The sequence below is a fragment of the Leopardus geoffroyi genome, chromosome A1, assembly GCF_018350155.1.
Source record: "Leopardus geoffroyi isolate Oge1 chromosome A1, O.geoffroyi_Oge1_pat1.0, whole genome shotgun sequence".
Lineage (NCBI taxonomy): Eukaryota > Metazoa > Chordata > Mammalia > Carnivora > Felidae > Leopardus > Leopardus geoffroyi.
Window position 1 is genome coordinate 22,290,732 of NC_059326.1, and position 20,071 is coordinate 22,310,802.

Genomic DNA, 20,071 nt, shown 5'->3' on the forward strand with positions numbered 1-20,071 from the left:
TTTTTCAGTAAAATATCCTATGAACTTACATAAGTACATAAATATATGGAAATCATCTGAAATGAGTCTTCTATTTATTTGTATGCTACTTTAGACGTAAAATTTGCTTTTATATTCATCTCATTTGATTCTTGCAATTACCCTCTAAGACAAAAAAGATACATTTTACAGAAGAAACATATTCAGAAAGATTAGGTGACTTCTTTGAAGTCACTCAACTAGTAGTGACTAGGACCTGAATAAATCAGTTCTTTTCCCATTACACAACGCCTCCATACTGAACTCACTTCTAGGTAGTAGCTGTTTTCAGCTAAAACAGTAGTTAGGAAGCTACTGAAATGACAATCCCCTTGTATGGATACTGGGATCAGGAAGTGAGAGAATTATTCTGAAGATAACTCAAAGGTCGAGTCTAAGGAATCCTGGAGTCATCAGACGTTTCAGTGAACATTAAAAGGAAAAGGAGAGGGATAAAAATTCTGAAAGTAAAAAGGTACTGAATAAAAGGCAATCCATGTCTAATTTTAAGCATTATTAAAATAGGGGGTGGGAGGGAAGAAAAAAGAAAAAAAAAGATGTCAGTAGATTTTGACAGAATGAGACTTAAAACAGTTTCAAAGAAGCCCAATAATAAAGACAAATACTTTCATCTATACAGTTAATTATTTCTAGCATGTGAGGAAATACAATACCATTATACTCCATTTTATGGAAGTAGTTTCGGAAAGGTTAAGTGACTTGTAGGTCACTCAACCCCTGAATGTGTAGCTGAGGCTGAGATTAGCACCATGTTCTCCCCTACACATTGCATCTGAGTCACACTGAGTGAGCTTTTTTTTTGGGGGGGGGGGGTTCTCAAATGTGCCATGTTCAGTATTTTTCAAACATTGGTCACTTTGCACTACTCTCCCCACACTAATTCCCACCCCCACCCATAGCCCACAACATCCAATTACTACTTTTTCTTTAAATTTCAGTTCAATTATTCTTCCTTAGGGAAATTTATTTTGACACCCTGTCAAGGGCTAGCCCCCCTATTATTGTATTTTCTTGTAGCACTGTATCTCTTTGTTCTGGCACTTCACAGATAGAATTTTATATTTACTGCATGATTTATTCTACTAACTGAAGCTCTGAGGGCAGGGGCCATACCTATCCTTTGCTTTTCATCCTATCTCCGGCTTTTAGCACAGCATGTGGGATTTTATTACTGGTCAAATATTTATGGAATGAGTAAGTGAAAACTCATTTAGTTTAATGCTCTAAATGAACCAGAGCATGTGAAAACAACTACACACACACACACACACACACACACACACACACACACACACTCTCTCTCTCTCTCTCTCTCTCTCTCTCTCTCTCCTGACCTACACCTCACAAGTAATTTAGTAAAGGAGTTATAGCTACCCAAACTATAAAAACAAACTAAAATAAAACAAAGCAAAACAAAACAATCAGCATTACTTTGTTTTATGACACAGGACTTATTTTACAAAATTACATCTTCCTCATAATGCTGGGCAAGAAATTTTTTAAAAGAATTATTCCACAATTTATGGCCTGAAAAATTACACTTTTAATATTCTATACTATAACAAGTAAATACTGCTGGTATTTGCCAGTATGTCATTCAAATACCAATCCTATTAAGGCTTGCAAATTTCTTTTTTTAGTAAATCTAGTGATATACATAGATCTTGGAAGGACATTGACTGAATTTCAATACTACTTATTAAACCCGCTCTTGCTTCAGATTCCTCTTCTGTAAAATAGGGAAATTAGTACACAGAAGGTTGTTCTGGAATTAAAGAAAATAATGGATATGTTTTTGAAGTACTTTGAATAGAGTCTGACACTAGTAAACTTGCATTAGCTATTGCTATGGAATAATTGTGCACATGTTTCTATAATTTACATGTATAAACTCAGTTCTGTTTTGAGAGAGAGCGAGTGAGCAGAGGAGGGGCAGAGAGAGATGGAGACACAACAGATTCTGCACTGTCAGAGTGGAGCTCATTTTTTAATGGGCTTAAATAATTCAATTTGTATGAGCATTTAAAATTAATCTTACGTCAAATCTGATGTAAATATATTTCCTATTAGGAATGTAAATAGGAAAGTAAATAGCCTTTACTTAGGCTATTTAAAAAACAAGCAGAAAATTTTACGTAGCCAGTTTTACTGCCATACCTTTTGCTGATTTTCTGATTTCTGCTGTTACATCTATACTTATAAAGGGCTAGGGAATATTAACTTTCTTCTATAGTTTAATTCTTTTTACATCTAGAGTAAACTGAATACATTTCACATGGAAATAGTATAAACAGATTTTTATAAAACTGATGATCAGTGGTACTCACATTATTTATTACATCCTTGTCTCTTCCAATGATTTTCAATGTCATTGCTTAATGACATATGAAGCATATATTAAATCCTAGTTTAAAAAATGAATTCTTGGGGGTGCCTGGGTGGCTTAGTCAGTCGAGGGTCCGACTTTGGCTCAGGTCGTGATCTCACGGTTCTCGTGAGTTTGAGCCCTGCATTGGGCTTGCTGGTGTCAGCCTGTCAGCAACAGAGCCTGCTTCGGATCCTCTCTCTGACCCTCCCCTGCTCACGCTCTCTCAAAAAATAAAAAAAAAAACATAAAAGAAATGAATTCTTGACTGACTATTCTGCTTCACTGATCAACAGATCTCTCCTTACATGAGATCTACACTAATCCATTATTGAGATCACATTACTTATAATACAGCTTTAAAAAAAAAATTATTTATTAAATTTATTTACTTATTTTTGAGAGATTGAGAGAGAGTGAGCAAGCAGGGGAGGGGCAGGAAGAGAGGGAGACAGAATCCCAGGCAGGGTCTGCACTGTCTGCATGGAGCTGCATGTGGGGCTCGAACTCATGAACTGTGAGATCATGACCTGAGTCAAAACCAAGAGTCAGACACTTAAGCAACTGAGCCACCCAGGCACCCTAAATTTTTATTTAAGTAATTTCTACACCCAATGTGGGGCTCGAACTCACGGCCCCACGATCAAGAGTCACGTGTACCTCTAATATGGTTTTAAGAAAGGACTTAATTAAAATATACCAAAATCCTATGTGAATAATACTAAATATAAATGTCAAGAAAATACATACAATACTTACCACTGGTTTGACAATGTTGGAAAGAAGTGCTTCAAAAGCTTTAGTTTCTTCATCTTTCTCTTAAAAAAAAAAAAAAAAGAATATTAAAAAATGAACTAAATACATTCATCCCTCTCCCTCCACAATGTGTCTTCTGAAACTATGTTTGTAATCTGAGATTTTTATTTCCTAGTTTTTACTTTAGTTCGTATTCAGCAGTTTGTGGCTCTTCAGGATTCTTCAGTTTCTATTTCCATTTTAACTGTGATCACTAATTATATTACCATTATATATATATCTGAACCAGTCACTAAGTTTTTCTAATATAAAGTATATTGTTTTTCATAGTTAAAAAAAAATACTCTCTGAAATTCTCATTTCCCAATCTCCTACCTCTTAACAGTTACAAGTTAACTATTTGTTTCTTAAAAGGTCTTAACTATGGTTCCCAAAATAAAAATATAAATGACTTGACCAGAACTTGTATTCATAACTGATATATCTGAAACTTTAGCTTAACTCTTCTGAAATATCATTCATTCTGATTTCAGAATGATCAGAAGGTCTCAAAAATATGGGGAAATATTTTTGTTAATGTAACAGTTATGAGGTTGTTAAAGCATTAAAATGTGTTGGTGAGGAATGGAAATCATAAAGAAAAGGAAGTAGTGCTCAGAGTTCAAATAGTGGAAATTACTCACAAACTGGGGAAGGTTCCTAGGGAAATATGGGGATTTTAAGAGAAAAAAACTTCTGAAGAAAGTAATGATGACTACTCAGTCCTAACTACAGAGTATATAGATAGACTGGTAAATGACACAATGAGTTGCTTTCAAGGACTTACATATAAAGAAGTTGGGAGAAATAAAAAACTAAAGTTGATAAAAACCAGAACAGCCATGTCAAAGGCACAGAAAGACAGGAAAATGAATCTGAATGAACTTTATTAGGGTTTTTCTTTCAGACAGAAATTTCTCTTGGGTAGTAAAATTTACAATATAAGTGAAATTACTAATTGAGCTTTCCCAAATTGTAAAAAGAAGTACCCTAGCAACAATTTGGGTTCTAAAACTTTTTCTCACATTTAGAAGTGTTATTAATCTACAGCTTATCTGGAGCATGATGAAGTAACTGAAAGAATATACTTTTGGTTGATTAAATAATGATGAAAAGTACCAACAGGAATAGATAGATGAGTGTTTTAAATAGTTACCTTCTATTTCTGTATCAATTTGTGCACCACCTTTCCCTTTCCCGGACTTGTTCTTTGTTGATCCTATGTTTATACCACTAGCATTTTGCCCTTTTATAAGCCCATTATGTTCATTTATGGGAGAAGGGCATTTCTGGGGTGATGATGGTGGACTGCTCATTTTATCCTTCTGTGTTCCTTGGCGATCCTTTAATTTTTTCTGCAAACGTTCATATGTTTTGCTAGATCTTTCATCTCTAAAGTTGGACCTTCCATGTGTGGAGTGAGCATCTAAGAAGAAATAAAAATAGAAGGAATGGGAAATAAATTTATCATTACATTATATAAAAATTATTATGAAACATTTCAAAGAATAATTCTGCAAAACAAAGCTATTTCTATTTATCCATCAACTGACAGAACCAAGCTTTTTGAGTATAATTATATATATCAAATAAATTTAGAGATATTTCTCTGCTTCATCTTTTCCCAATTAACTATTAATCTCCACAGAAGCAGCTTGGTGGTATGTTATGATAATCATAGGTGGGGAATAAGATCTGAATTGAAATGTGTACAGTTCTTTTTTTCTTCTGCTCTTTTGTAGCCATCATTTTTAGCATCTCTTTCAACTTCAAACATATAAAATAGGTAAACAGAAAACCACCACCTGCCTAAATTTCCTGACGACTAAAACAAAACAAAAAACAAAACACCACAGACCAAATCATCACTGAAAAATAAAGTTTTAGGAGTTAAGGAAAAAAAGTGGGATTGTTTACTAAGAACAGAATCCAGGTACAAAATACTGCATCTCTGTATATCATAAACTCAAGGGTGTGATTCAGAAGAACATATTTATTCTACTAAAAGTCACATAACACTATAATAAAATCAATAAACTCCAAAAATATTGTTAAATTGTCTTCACAGTTTTTTAGTTTCAATTTAAAATCTGTAATGAGAAAAGTATTTTTTAAAAAGCCTCAAAAATCTTAGTAAAGTTCTCATTTATCAGTGTTTTAAGAAAATTAGTACAATACTCTTGAAGTGAGTATTACAAGGATAGGTACATAAAACATCAGAATAAAAAAACATAGGCATTTGGTTATCTACATGTAAAAGAATGAGTCTGGACACCTACCTGACACCATATACAAAAATTAAAATGAGTCAAAGACCTAAATGTAGGAAGTAAAACTATTAAACTCATAGAAGGAAACACAGCTGTAAATCTGTGTGACTTTGGGTTAGATAATAGCTTCTTTGATATGACACCAAAAGCACAAGCAATCCAAGAAAAATAAATCAGATTCACCAAAATTTTCTTTTCTGCATTAAAGGATACCACTGAGAAAGTGATAAGACAATATGAGAGAAAATACCTGCATATCATAAATCTGATAAGGACTTGTATCCAGAATACATCAAAACTATTACAGCTCAACAATAAAAAGACAAATAACCCAAATAAAAAAAATGAGTGCAGGATTTGAACGGACATCTCTTGAAAGAAGATAAACAAATGGCCACTAAAGCAAATGAAAAGATGTTCAATATCAGTAATGAGACAAGCAAATCAAAACCACAATGAGACAAAAGTTCATACTTACCAGAATGGCTAGAATCAAGTTTTAACAAGGATATGGAGAAATTAGAACCCTCACACATTGCTGATAGAAATGTAAAATAGTGCAAACACTAAGGAAAAGTTTTGCAGCTTCTCAAGAAGTTAAACATAAAATTACTATATAAGCCAGCAATTCCACTCTTAGATATATACCCAGAAGTGAAAACCTGTCTACTTGTTTACAACTGTCAAGGCATCATTATTCATAATAGACAAAAAGTGGAAACAACTCAAATGCCCATCAGTTAATAAATGAGTAAACAATGTTATATCCACATAACGTAGTACTTTTCAGCCATAAGCAGGGAGTATCATCATGCTACACTCTTGAACTAAGCCTTAAATAGCCTAAATGAAAAAATGCTAGACATAAAAACAACATATTGATTGAACATTTATATCAAATATACATATTGTGCATATATTTATATGAAGGAGCTAGAAGTTCCTTTCCATGGAGGCAGCTACTGGTTATAAAACTGTTATTTGGATCCAGTGGTAGATGATTTGGCTTATAATCTTAAATACAATACGACTCTTGTCTTCCATCACCGGGTAGCTAGTTTTTAAATTTGTACCCTTTAATGGGTTTGTATTTTTCACTTTCCTTCACAACATTATGAATCATATCCATGTATTCTAACATCCCCTCTGAACAACAATGGGTTCTAACAATGCGAAACAGCAATAATTATCACATCTAGTTTTTTATTGTAATTTTCTCAAACACCTTTTTAAAAATAAGTCATAATAGAAGAATGAGACTGATTTGTAGTATAAACTCTTACTACTCAAGTTTTCAATGGACCACTGCATGAGCCTTACCTGGGAGTTTGTTAGAGATGCAGAAACCCAAACTCCACCCAGACCCACAGAATCAATATGCATTACTTCGGCAACAGAAGTTAAATTTGAAAAGTATATATGATACATGACATAACATATAAGATACTGCTTACAGGCTATGCTGTGTATTTAAAGTTCTATATTTAGAGTTGTTTACTCTGTAAATTTACTAAACATTAATGATAGATACTACTAAGTGCAGGTGACAAATAAAAAAGATTTAGTTCTCAGGGGGTTTACTGTCAAACAACGAAGACAGACATACAAATTAAAACAAAATCAAATTGTGTTAAGTTCTGTGAAGGAAACAGGTTTCAGTGTGAGTGACTGATAAGATCACAGAGGGTCTCTATGAAAGCTGAAATCTATCGGGAAAAAAACAGAGCCTTCTACAGAAAAGGGAAAAGAGCATTCCTGGCGGAGAGAACATGGTGTTCTCAAAAAGAGCTTGGAGGTTTTGAAAAGCTGAAGGGGGTGGGATGGGGACAAGTGGAACAAAGCAGTCAGAGGCCACAGGGCAGGGCCTTATCCAGTCCAGTGGTTTGCAACCAGGGCCAATTTTGGCCCATAGGGTTCATTCAGCAATGTGTGGAGATAATTTTAGTTGTCACAACTGGGTGAAGATAGGGGAGGGTGGGTTGATATGCTACTGTCATCTGGTAGGTAGACAGCATGGCTTCTCCTGAATATCCTACAATGCAGTTTTGTGCTCCAAAACAAAGACTCATCCATTCCCAAATATCAAGAGTACAGAGGTTGAGAAATCCTGGTCTAAGGCAAGGTTCAGGATTTTATTCTAAATAAAATGAAATGTTTAAATAAAAATAGAAATCAGATTTATATTTTAAAATGATCACTCTGGCTGAGCTTGGATGGCTGGGGGCAAGAATGACAGCAGAGAACCAACTGGAAAACTGCTCTTGCAGTTGTTCTGACAAGAGCTGACAGTGGACTAGATTTGAGTAGAAGTGGGGAAAAAAGTAGATAAAACTGGGAAACTTCTGAAAGTAAAGCTGGTAACGATGCAGGAGTTAAAGAAGTAACAATCAAATTTGACTATATGCCTTTCACTTGAGCAAACTGAGTGGCAGTGGTATCACGTATCAAGACAAAGACGACAGAGAAAAAGCAGGCTACAAAATTGAGATTTATGTTTAGAAACAATATAACTGAGATGCATGAGACATTTAAGTGGAGGTATCAAGAAGAAATTAAGCCTTCTGAAGCTTAGAGGCCAGGTTTTGGCTGGAGATACAAATCTGAGAGCAATTAGTATATGGTATTTAAACCCATAGGAAAGAATAAGATTACTTCTTTGTGGATGTGTGTGTGGTTGTCTATTCTTCCCAATAATTTGTGAGCTCCCTGGGGGCCAATGTTGTATCTTATTTTGTTTTTTCAATCCTTTACATAACCTAGCAACTTTGGTAAGTGGCATCACAGCTTTAAGGATTTAACAACAGTATGATTACTCCTGGCTGAAAACTTTCCTCAGAGCCTAGTTGGCAAGACAGAGAAGAAAAGCTCTGGTTTGAACATATCCTCACTAAATATTGCTGCATTATAGAAGTTATTTTACCTTTTTGATTTTGTTTACTTTTTGCTTTGAAGGGTGATCATGAGGATGAAATACTTAACACAGTGCTTGGGCAAGAGAACATGAGTATGACACTAGGTTGGTCATTTCTTTTATATAATAGGAGGATAGACAGCATCTGTTCTATCCAAGTAAAGAAGAACTAATTCCATAAAATAGGAATATTTTTTATCTTACCTACATCTCCATATACTTGAGAAGATTGATACTGTGGCATATACTGTGTTGCCATGTCTCCAGCTCCGGTCACTGGTGAGTACATATGGCGTGGTGGAGGGGGCATCATGGTCGGGACAGGAATGAAACCAGGCAGAGGAGGAGGATGTGGAGAACGGTGTATAACTGTGTGACCACCAGGATGAAACTCTGGTGCCTGAGGAACCACAACAACTCTTCGAACACCATTGTCTTCAATAACCTACAAATTGAACATTAAACATTTCTTCCGTAAGATATAAGCAATTCTTTTGTAAAAGGTTAGAGTAGGAATTTTTATAGCATTAGAAGTTCATATTAAATACACTAAGTACACATGAATTAGTAGTGAACAAGATGAGGTAGTTTTTATTATACAATGCAATATAAATCTTAAAACACTGATGAGATTAGCTAAATAATAATACAAATAATGAACTACAATATCAGGTATTTATTCCTATGTGTTATGTGCATTTAGTGATGTGTTAACAACAAAAGGAGACTCAAGGGAATTTTTGGGTTAAATAACAACAGGATTAGGAATTAATTTCCTTTTCCATATTATGGGTAGGAATAAGCTGTGGAAAGAATACAAACTGTGAAATAGAAATGGGGAAAAAAACTGGATCCAGATATCTAAAATCAACCATATATTGCATTTAGGTACAAAATTCTTATGACCATGACCAGGAGAATTTTTTTTTTTTTTATAAGAAATTTATTGTCAAATTGGTTTCCATACAACACCCAGTGCTCATCCCAAAAGGTGCCCTCCTCAATACCCATCACCCACCCTCTCCTCCCTCCCACCCCCCATCAACCCTCAGTTTGTTCTCAGTTTTTAACAGTCTCTTATGCTTTGGCTCTCTCCCACTCTAACCTCTTTTTTTTTTTTTTTTTCTCTCTTTTTTTTTTTTCTTTTTTCCTCCCCCTCCCCCATGGGTTCCTGCCAAGTTTCTCAGGATCCACATAAGAGTGAAACCATATTGTATCTGTCTTTCTCTGTATGGCTTATTTCACTTAGCATCACACTCTCCAGTTCCATCCACGTTGCTACAAAAGGCCATATTTCATTTTTTCTCATTGCCACGTAGTATTCCATTGTGTATATAAACCACAATTTCTTTATCCATTCATCAATTGATGGACATTTAGGCTCTTTCCATAATTTGGCTATTGTTGAGAGTGCTGCTATGAACATTGGGGTACAAGTGCCCCTATGCATCAGTACTCCTGTGTCCCTTGGATAAATTCCTAGCAGTGCTATTGCTGGGTCATAGGGTAGGTCTATTTTTAATTTTCTGAGGAACCTCCACACTGCTTTCCAGAGCGGCTGCACCAGTTTGCATTCCCACCAACAGTGTAAGAGGGTTCCCGTTTCTCCACATCCTCTCCAGCATCTATAGTCTCCTGATTTGTTCATTTTGGCCACTCTGACTGGCGTGAGGTGATACCTGAGTGTGGTTTTGATTTGTATTTCCCTGATAAGGAGCGACGCTGAACATCTTTTCATGTGCCTGTTGGCCATCCGGATGTCTTCTTTTTTTTAATTTTTTTTTTATTTAAAAAAAAATTTTTTTTTTCAACGTTTATTTACTTTTGGGACAGAGAGAGACAGAGCATGAACGGGGGAGGGGCAGACAGAGAGGGAGACACAGAATCAGAAACAGGCTCCAGGCTCTGAGCCATCAGCCCAGAGCCCGACGCGGGGCTCGAACTCCCGGACCGCGAGATCGTGACCTGGCTGAAGTCGGACGCTTAACCGACTGCGCCACCCAGGCGCCCCCATCCGGATGTCTTCTTTAGAGAAGTGTCTATTCATGTTTTCTGCCCATTTCTTCACTGGGTTATTTGTTTTTCGGGTGCGGAGTTTGGTGAGCTCTTTATAGATTTTGGATACTAGCCCTTTGTCCGATATGTCATTTGCAAATATCTTTTCCCATTCCGTTGGTTGCCTTTTAGTTTTGTTGGTTGTTTCCTTTGCTGTGCAGAAGCTTTTTATCTTCATAAGGTCCCAGTAATTCACTTTTGCTTTTAATTCCCTTGCCTTTGGGGATGTGTCGAGTAAGAGATTGCTACGGCTGAGGTCAGAGAGGTCTTTTCCTGCTTTCTCCTCTAAGGTTTTGATGGTTTCCTGTCTCACATTCAGGTCCTTTATCCATTTTGAGTTTATTTTTGTGAATGGTGTGAGAAAGTGGTCTAGTTTCAACCTTCTGCATGTTGCTGTCCAGTTCTCCCAGCACCATTTGTTAAAGAGGCTGTCTTTTTTCCATTGGATGTTCTTTCCTGCTTTGTCAAAGATGAGTTGGCCATACGTTTGTGGGTCTAGTTCTGGGGTTTCTATTCTATTCCACTGGTCTATGTGTCTGTTTTTGTGCCAATGACCAGGAGAATTTTAACAGCTGAGGATCTTTTCAAGGGAGACAAACACCTAATATATTATTAACTCCCAGTTAAGCAAAGTATCTGTGGCTTTCAGTTTTAGAAATTATATATTTTCTTAAAGTTTTTATTTTAATTCCAGTTGGTTAACATACAGTGTCAAATTAGATTCTGGTGTACAATATAGTGCGTTAACACTTCCATACAACCCTGGATGCTCCTCACAAGTGCACTCCTTATTTATTCTCCATCACCTATTTAACGCCAACTCCCCACACCCCACCGCCCCCGCTCTTGTAACCATCTGTGTGTGTTATCTATAGTTAAGTGTCTATTTCTTGGTTTGCCTCTCTGCTCCTTTTTTTTTTTTTTCCATCTGCTCATTTGTTTTTTTTCTTAAAATTCCACATATGTGTGAAGTCATCTAGTATTTGTTTTTCTCTGACTTATTCTGCTTGGCATAATAAATACTCTCTAGCTTCATCTGTGTTGTTGCAAATTGAAAGATTTCATTCATTTTTATGACTGAGTAATATTCCATTTTATATATACACCAAATCTTTTTTTCCCCTCAGATCTAGTATTAGGGTTCGGTTTAGTGACAGAATAATGGTTAGAGTTAGGGTTAGGGACAGTGTGAGGGTATGTGCCTAACTCTAACCTCTAACCTTAACCCTGAAGTTATCCTTCTGGAGAGGTCTCTGAAGTACTGGATAATAGGCACATATCCTCACACTGTCCCTAACCCTAACCATTATTCTGGCCCTAACCCATACCCTAATCTTAGAAATCATACCTTTTTGAAATGGGGTTTAAACTGTAGGAAAGGAGTTTTTAAAATGATAGATTTATTCCCTTTGAACCTCATTGGAGCTACAAGGAAAGCCTTCCGGATATAGGATTTTATCTCAAAATTAGGAATTCTTCTACCAAAACAGGGCCCCTACCTTTTTATTTTTATTTATTTTTTAATTGTTTTTAAACTTTTATTTATTTTTGAGAGAGACAGAGAGTAAGCGGGGAAGGGGCAGATAGAGAGGGAGATACAGAATCCAAAGGAGGCTCCAGGCTCTGAGCTGTCAGCACAGAGCCTGACGCAGGGTCAAACCCACATACAGATCATGACCTGAGCCGAAGTCTGATGCTTAACCGACTGAGCTACCCAGGTGCCCCAAGGGCCCTTACCTTTTTAGACTTACAAGATTACTATCAAGGTATAAGAAATCAACAATAATACTTTTCCCCTTCCTAAAGAAACAGAAAATTATTGAAATGCAAAGCGCTAACTTAAAGGCAAATCCTGATATTTTCAGGAAGAACAAGTTTTACTATTCTTTTTATTTATTTATTAAAAGCTTTTTTTTAAAAAAAATGTTTATTTATTTTTGAGAGAGAGAGCGAGTGAGCACAAGTGGGGGAGAGGCAGAGAGAGGGAGACACAGAATCTGAAGCAGACTCCAGGCTGAGCTGTCAGCACAGAGCCCGACGCAGGGCTAGAATTTAGAAACTACGAGATCATGACCTGAGCCAAAGTCAGATGCTTAACCGACTGAGCCACCAAGGCACCCCAAGTTTTCTTAAGAATAGCAAATTTTGGGGGTGTGTGGTTGTCTCAATAGGAAAAGCATGCAACTCTTGACCCTGGGGTTATGAGTTTGAGCCCCATGCTGGGGGTAGAGATTACATAAATAAACTTAAAAAAAAAAAAAAAAAGAATAGCAATTTTTGTATTATAAAAATATACATGCTTGGTAGATATATTAGAAAACACACTTGTTTAGGTATAGATAAGCTTAAATTACAAATAAATAATTATTGCTTTAGAAAAATTATAGTTACAATTAAAACAACCTATTAAACTACCCTTACCTGTTGGAGTAGGAGAGGACTTGTAACATAGGACTAGAAGACCAAATGACTTCGCTGTTTTTTACATACTAACTCTAGAACTATAAATGCCTTGCTTCCAGCAAAATAAATGTCACATATCCTGCTTTTCTCCCTATTTTAACTCAGTTTTGAATTTAAAGCCTCAGACAAGTGTATGTAATTGGTAGAAATGAAATATCTGGATCCCTAGCTGGAGAATCTGGAAACCATAGCTTTTCAGCCTCTAACCCACAGGAAGGGACATTAGGAGTCTGGAGTAGATTTTGAATAAGCCAAACCAGTGTCTGTTGCAATACACTACTTTCACCATTATCAATTCTCCAACTCACAAATATTAAATGACTCCCATTGTTGATAGGATTACAGTCCATATTCTCTGACACTGTGTTCAGTCTTGCTCCAACCTACCTTCCTAGATGTATTTTTCTTCTACACCAAATCCTGAACCCTTAACTCCAGTCAGGCTGGTATACTAAAAACCTATCTTCATACAGACCTATACATTTCTGTATTTTGGACTTTTGTTTGTGCCATCTTTCTTCTACTCTTTGCTTCCCCTTAATCTATAACTACACAAATCCCATCCATCCTTCCATATCTAGCTCTAACTTTACCTTCTCCATTCATTTTAAAAGTATTTTTTAAAGTTTATTTGTTTTTATTTTGAGAGAGAGCTTGAGCAGGGGGAGGGGCAGAGAGCGAGAGAGAGACAGAATCCCAAGCAGGCTCCGCACTGACAGCAGGGCTCGAGGTCACAAACTGGGAGATTGTGACCTGAGCCAAAATCAAGAGCTGGATGCTTAACTGACCAGGCACCCCTAAAAAATAATTTGTTTTTGACCACAACAAAGACATTGGTAATAATTAAGGCAAGAAACTAATGTGAGTAATGTGTTCGTAGGGTCACATACACTAATAGGGATGATAAACACAAAAACAGAAGTAAATCATTTATATAATTTTGCAAGGTGATAAATATTATGGGGGGGGGAAAAACAGGTAAGTGAGACCAGAAGTATCGTGGGAGTAGGACAGATTGCAGATAAGATAGAGTGACTAGGATATGCCTTATTGGCAAAATGAAATTTGAGCAGAACTGAAGGAATTAGCCATGGAGAAATCTGGAAGTGTGTTCTGGGCAGAGAAAACAGAACAAAGCCTCTAATAGATATAAGTAGCTTTAGTAGGAAGTCAGTGCAACTGGTTCAGTGTAAGAAGGAAGGGTAGAAGCAGGTAAGGTCAAAGAGTTAAAGGGAGTGGCCAGGTCAGGTAGGGCCATATGAGCTATTAAATACATGGACTTCAGTATTTACTCTCAGTGAAAGGGAAAACAATCACAAAGTTTTGGGCAGAAGGGTGATATAAGCCACTGGTGCCCAGCCAGAGGTGATTTTGTCCCCCTAAAGGGCATTTGGCAGTATCTGGAGACATTTTTGGCTGTCACAACTGGGGGCAGATACTACCAGAATCTAGTAGGTAGAACGGTCAGAGATGCTGCTCAATACCCTACAACACAGCAGACAATTCCCTATAACAAAAATTATTGGGCTTAATAAAATGTCTGTAGTGTCAAAGTTGAGAAATCTTGATATAACCTTACAATTAATAGGATTACTCTCTGGCTACTGAGTTGAGAAAAGATTGTAGGGCAAGGGAAAAAAACAGGGAAACCAAGGAAAACAGGAAGCTATTGCAGTATCTAGGCAAGAAATGGTGGTGGCTTGGAGCAGGTGGTAAAAAGACATCCGCATTCTGCATATATTTGAAGGCAGAACAACAAGATTAGCTGATGACACCACTGGAGAAGTGAGAACAAGAAGTTATGGAAGGGTGGTGTTCCATCAACTGTGAAGGGGAAGGCTGTAGGGTAGAATAAATTATTTTGGGGGGTAAGATTTGGAGTTTTAGGTTTTGGACACATGAATTTGCTTACGTCTATGAGACATCTAAGTGGAAATGTTGAGTATGTAGTTAGATATACTAGTCTGTAGTTCGGAAAAGACTGCAAAAGGACAACCAAGCAAGGTAGGAAGAGGACTGTGGAGTCTGGAAGTTTGGTGAAGTGTATCAAGGAGGAAAGATCAACTGCTGAAAGGTCAAGTAAAATGAAGACTAAAAGCTGACCACTGGATTTGGCAATGTGAAAGTCACTGTGACTTGGATGAGGACAGTTTTGGTCCTCATCCCCTAATCACAGGGGCAGACCCTGACTGGAGTGGGTAAGAGACAAAGTGGGGAGCAGAATTAGAGAGATAAAAGCCCAATTTTGGGAACTATTCCTGCAAAGGGGAACACAGAAATAGAGTGGTGGCTAGTAGTAGTAGAATCAAATATCTTAAAATTTGTTTTTAGGGAGAGCAATTACAACATGCCAATATACTAATCAGAATGACCCATCAGAGAATAAGAAATTGATGATGTGGAAGAGAGAGAAGAAAATGCAGGCAAAAGGGAATGGGATCCAAAACTCCAATGGGGGCACTGGGTCTAGACAGGAGCAGGAAAGTCTGTCTCTGTTCTAGGTGAAAAGGAAGAGTGTTAGTTGAGATGAGAGGAAAGAACACGTAACCCCAAATGTTGGTAGACATGCGGGGCTAGGGGTCTGCAGAAGGTTTATTTTGATTGATTTCCATGAACCCTATCCCGACACCACAATCTGAATGACCTCTCCCTCTTATCATTTCTATTACATTTATTCTGTATCACTTGGTAGGTATTTATAACAGTGTAGTGTTTGTAACTTTCCAAATGCATGTGTTTTATAACTTAACTGTAAGTTCCTCAAGGGACATCTATTAACTATTTAATGCTTGTAACAATATTACAAATAGGTACTATTATCTCCATTTTTCAGATGGGGAAACTGAGGCATACAGATGCTAAGTAACTCACTAAGATCACACAGGCAGTAAGTGGAGGAGCCAGTATTTGAACTCTTGCAATTTTGGCTTTAATTCCATGTCATATCCATTTTGTAGACACAGAATCCACAGGTACCTGTCCTCCAGGGTCTTTTTAAATTTCACAACACAAGTGAGATATCTCACTGGTTAAATAGAAATGGCTAAATTACTTATGAAATTAAAAACCACTTTTCTTCTGAATACGAACATTTAAAATACAAAGATAAGCTGTGGGAAAGAAGAATGGGAAGCTATTGTTTATTTGGTACAGTTTCAGTTCTGCAACTGAAGAGTTCAGAAACAGATGGTAGTGAAGGGAGTACAACACAGAATATACTTAGTACCACTGAACTGTACATTTAAAGTTATAATGGTAAATTTTGTTATGTATATTTTAACACAATTTTAAAAAAGAAAGCTAAGAAACAGAAAAAAAAAAAAAACAACCCAAAAAATAAACACAACCAGGCAGACTAGGACCAAGAAAGTGTAGAGAACTGTTCCACTTCAAGTAACCATCTGAACAGCCAGTAGCTTTAGGGTGAGGCTGGGGGCACAAAACTATCCGCTAAGTCCAGCTGCTGACAAATAACCAACCATGTAGACACTGAATTTTATATTAACAGGGTACACCAATGGTGATGATTAAAATAAAATCAACAAATTGTGGGAAAAAAAAGATAAAATACAATACAAATTAGTCTTTGTTAAAAAAAATTAAAACAAAGATAAGACAATGAAATAGAATTAAATAGGGCTATCAGCATAGATCTGACCATCTAACCACATATGCCACACAATTTCTAGTGAGACAAAGCTCTGTTTTCCCCCCTTTATTGAACACAAACATAATTAAAAGGGGCTGCAGAAAAAGGAGGTTGTATTTACTATCTGTGTTCTCCACCAGAATATATGATAAATGACAAATCTGTTCTGCTTACCATCTTCTTCCTAACACCTGGAACAAGTCCTAGATATGGCAGATGCTCAAAGAAATTTGCTGAATCAATGATATGATCAGAAATAATGTATTCCATTAGTTCTACTAGAATGCCACATTACCTTCTCCCCCCCTCTTAACACCACCATGCTATTAGAATTCTGTAACTTCCTCAACTCTTACAACCTTTGCTTATGCTTAATTTTTAGCAACCTACTTCTATGGCTTCACCCTGAACCTAAAACTATTCCCACTTTAAGTTATTAAATAATAATATAGGTATTTCTGGCCACTCATTCAACAGATTATTTATTTATATACCTAACTATACATACATACACAATAATGTCAGTAAGTAACCATAACCTTTCTCTCCAACTCCTATTATAACTCTTTATCCTCACCTAAACATCTAAGCCCCACTACCTTGCAGTCCCTTACACTGCTGCTCATGGCTTTCAGCTGTTCTCCCAAGGAGAGACAGAAAGGACAGAGATCAGACAGGTATGTAAAATCTTTGAAAAAAGTAGGCCTCACTGCTGTGTGCTGACATAAAAGCAAAGTGAAACCCCAAGTCCAGCTCAAAGGAGTAATCTGAAATTTTCCTGAAGTTGACACAGCCCCTTTCCCCACATTATGAGATCTACAATCCCCTTCCTGTTAGGTACTCTCTCATCACCATAACAACACACATTCCATAAAAAAACAGGGGGGTCATTAAAGAAAGGCAGGAGAGAACTTTTGATGCTGCTTTTCAGGCATCCCATTCAGGTAGTCTATAATCTTTTCTTGATAAATCATTAATTTCATCACTAAAATATCAAGTGTTATTCTGTGCTGCAATGCTCTTCAGGTCTCTAAGTTAGTATAATTTGCCAGTAAATTAAGTTCCTTCTACTCCTATCACCATCTGTTTTCTGTGTCTGAGTTTGCTTTGTGTTTTGAGTTTTATAGTTTTTGTTTCCCCATTTGATATCTTAGTTCAGCTGGCACATATTTCTGCTTCTGCTGAAGCAGGTCAGTCTCTCACAAGCTTCCCTTTCTTGTTAAACTATAAAGCTCATTAAGGTTATGTCTAAAATTATGTTTGTAATTTTGTAGTTCATCAAAAGGCTAAAGGGAAATACATGTTTACAGAGTGTGACTCTAGGTTATAACATTCAGTGCAATTCTTTTTCCTGCCCTATTCTTACCCTTTCCAAGTTTTCTACATAATCATGATCAGAAAAATATATATTTAAAATATACAACTATACTTATGCATTATCACTGAATACATTTTCTATTTTCTATTAGCTTGTTCGTAAAATTAATGTTCCTTTATATTTAAGAATCTAGTGAACAATTTTTCTTTCTGCATATCATTTTAACTAGTTTTAGGTCTCTCATATTGGACAGTATCTTATATAGTTTCATGGTTAATAAAAAATGCTTTTTAAAAAGTAATGATTTCTAAAAATGAGGATTCATTTTCTGACCCAACAATATAAGTTATGTAACTAAAAATTAAGTGACTATTTTAAGAACTATTTTTGTTCACTAGTGGCAAAGGGGGAAAACTGTCTTTAGGAACTCTATGCCTCTCAAGGCAAGGGCATTTTACATTTTTATAATAGCAACCTTCTTTTCAAAACTTAAGGTAAACAGAATAAATGCAGGTTCCCATTACTTTTGAGTAGAATGCTGAAGTATAGAGCAATAAAGTACAAAGATTATAAAATAAACAATAATATAGAAGTCTTGAATAAGAATACAGAGGAAGTACAGTACAATATTAGCAACTTTAACATTAATAGGTTTGGGTTTTGCAAATCTCAAATGAGAAAAACAGAACCAGTTATTCCTTAAGTTACTGATACCCTGTCTAATGTTGTTAAAAATGAAGTTAAAATATACGTATGAGTAAATGATGAGTTAATATCGGAAGTGCTTCTAAACTTAATAGGGGCATGCCATTGGTGCAAACATCACAAATTTAAAGGCTGATATATCCTAGGTAAATCATAATTTCTTCGTATGTTTTTCCCGTAAGTACTTTTGTTTAATCTTGATCTTAATCTTGCGTAGCTCAGGCAGTTAAGCGTCTGAGACTTTGACTCAGGTCATGATCTCCTGGTTCGTGGGTTCGAACCCTGTGTTGGGCTCTGTGCTTGACAGCTCAGAGCCTGGAGCCTGCTTTGGATTCTGTTGTCTCCCTCTCTGTCTGCCCCTCCCTTGCTTGTGCTCTCTCTCTCCCAAAAGTAAATATTAAAAAATTAAAAAAAAAATCTTGATCTTAATCTTAAATTAAGATCTATGTACCTTTGGGACCTTTTACTTTTCTGCCCCAATATGCTCTAAGGTATCTAATATTATTATTTCCTCAGCAAAAGAGCTAAACAATCCCAACACTGGATTTTTATTTCTGTAGTCCTTACTTGCTTGACCTAACTTTTTAGGATGCATAAATTTGCTGAATCCTATTAGTATGTACTTTAATTACATGATAACACAGCAAACATACATTTTTGGCCCTCTTTAGATCATTGCCTTTCACCAAAAGATTAAAGGATTAGAGGCAATGAAACCTGTTGCAAAAAAAGAAGATAACTGCATAAAAGTCTAAAAGAAGGCCATAGATGACAAATATTAATGCATTTAAATTAAAAATTTTATGTTTATTTATATTTATTTGTTTATTTTTACATTTATTTTTGAGACAGCGCGTGTGTGAGTAGGAAGAGGGGCAGAAAGAGAGGAAGGCATAGAGTAAGCAGGTTCCAGGCTCTGAGCTGTCAGCACAGAGCCCGATGCACAGCATGAACCCAGGAACCATGAGATCATGACCTGAGTTGAAGCTGGACGTTTAACCAACTGAGCCACCCAGGTGAGGTGCTCTGGGATTCACGCACTTAGCATGTGTGCCATTTGGTTCCTGCTGAGCCACATGCAACCTATACTTATTATAGCTATTTATGTGTCTTAACATTTGGCTCAACTCCCAGGTTCCATATTTGCTAAGAAAATTATGTTTCCTTATGTGTCAAATTTTGGACAATTACTAAGTGCTTAGCTGTGCCCAGAACCTGGCTCTTAATAACTATTTTCTAACTTTAGAAATCGTGGATGCTAGGAAATGGGGGGTTATTTTGACAGTGATGTCAAAATGCTAGAATCCAGTTTTGCATAGTGAGTACTTAGATTATTTCCATAATGATGAGATTATAGATTTTTGTCTCTTGATTAGCCCTGTGTACTTGAAAATGATACATTTCCTAGAGACAGTCTTAATCTTAAATTAAGGTAGATAACAGTAGCCCCACTAGCCTCACATAATCCTTCCAGTAAGATTATTGTTAAGTTTATTCACTT

At 36.3% G+C, this 20,071-nt stretch overlaps 1 protein-coding gene and 1 long non-coding RNA gene across 7 annotated transcripts in view; one reads left to right on the top strand and one right to left on the bottom strand.

Annotated features, from left to right (window-relative positions):
- The window catches only part of FNDC3A (fibronectin type III domain containing 3A), a 148,038-nt gene that overhangs the window by 40,363 nt on the left and 87,604 nt on the right, over positions 1–20,071 (bottom strand). For all 6 annotated transcript variants that reach the window (XM_045475856.1, XM_045475848.1, XM_045475833.1 and 3 more), the window contains 3 exons: positions 8,585–8,825; positions 4,356–4,625; positions 3,164–3,222 (listed from right to left, as the gene is read on the bottom strand). In XM_045475856.1, coding sequence (XP_045331812.1) covers positions 3,164–3,222; positions 4,356–4,625; positions 8,585–8,825 — 570 coding nt within the window. The remainder of the gene's footprint in view (positions 1–3,163; positions 3,223–4,355; positions 4,626–8,584; positions 8,826–20,071) is intronic.
- LOC123597291 overlaps positions 13,683–20,071 on the top strand; it is a 44,042-nt gene continuing 37,653 nt past the window's right edge. The window contains exon 1 of the long non-coding RNA XR_006712067.1: positions 13,683–17,491. This is a non-coding gene — a long non-coding RNA (uncharacterized LOC123597291). The remainder of the gene's footprint in view (positions 17,492–20,071) is intronic.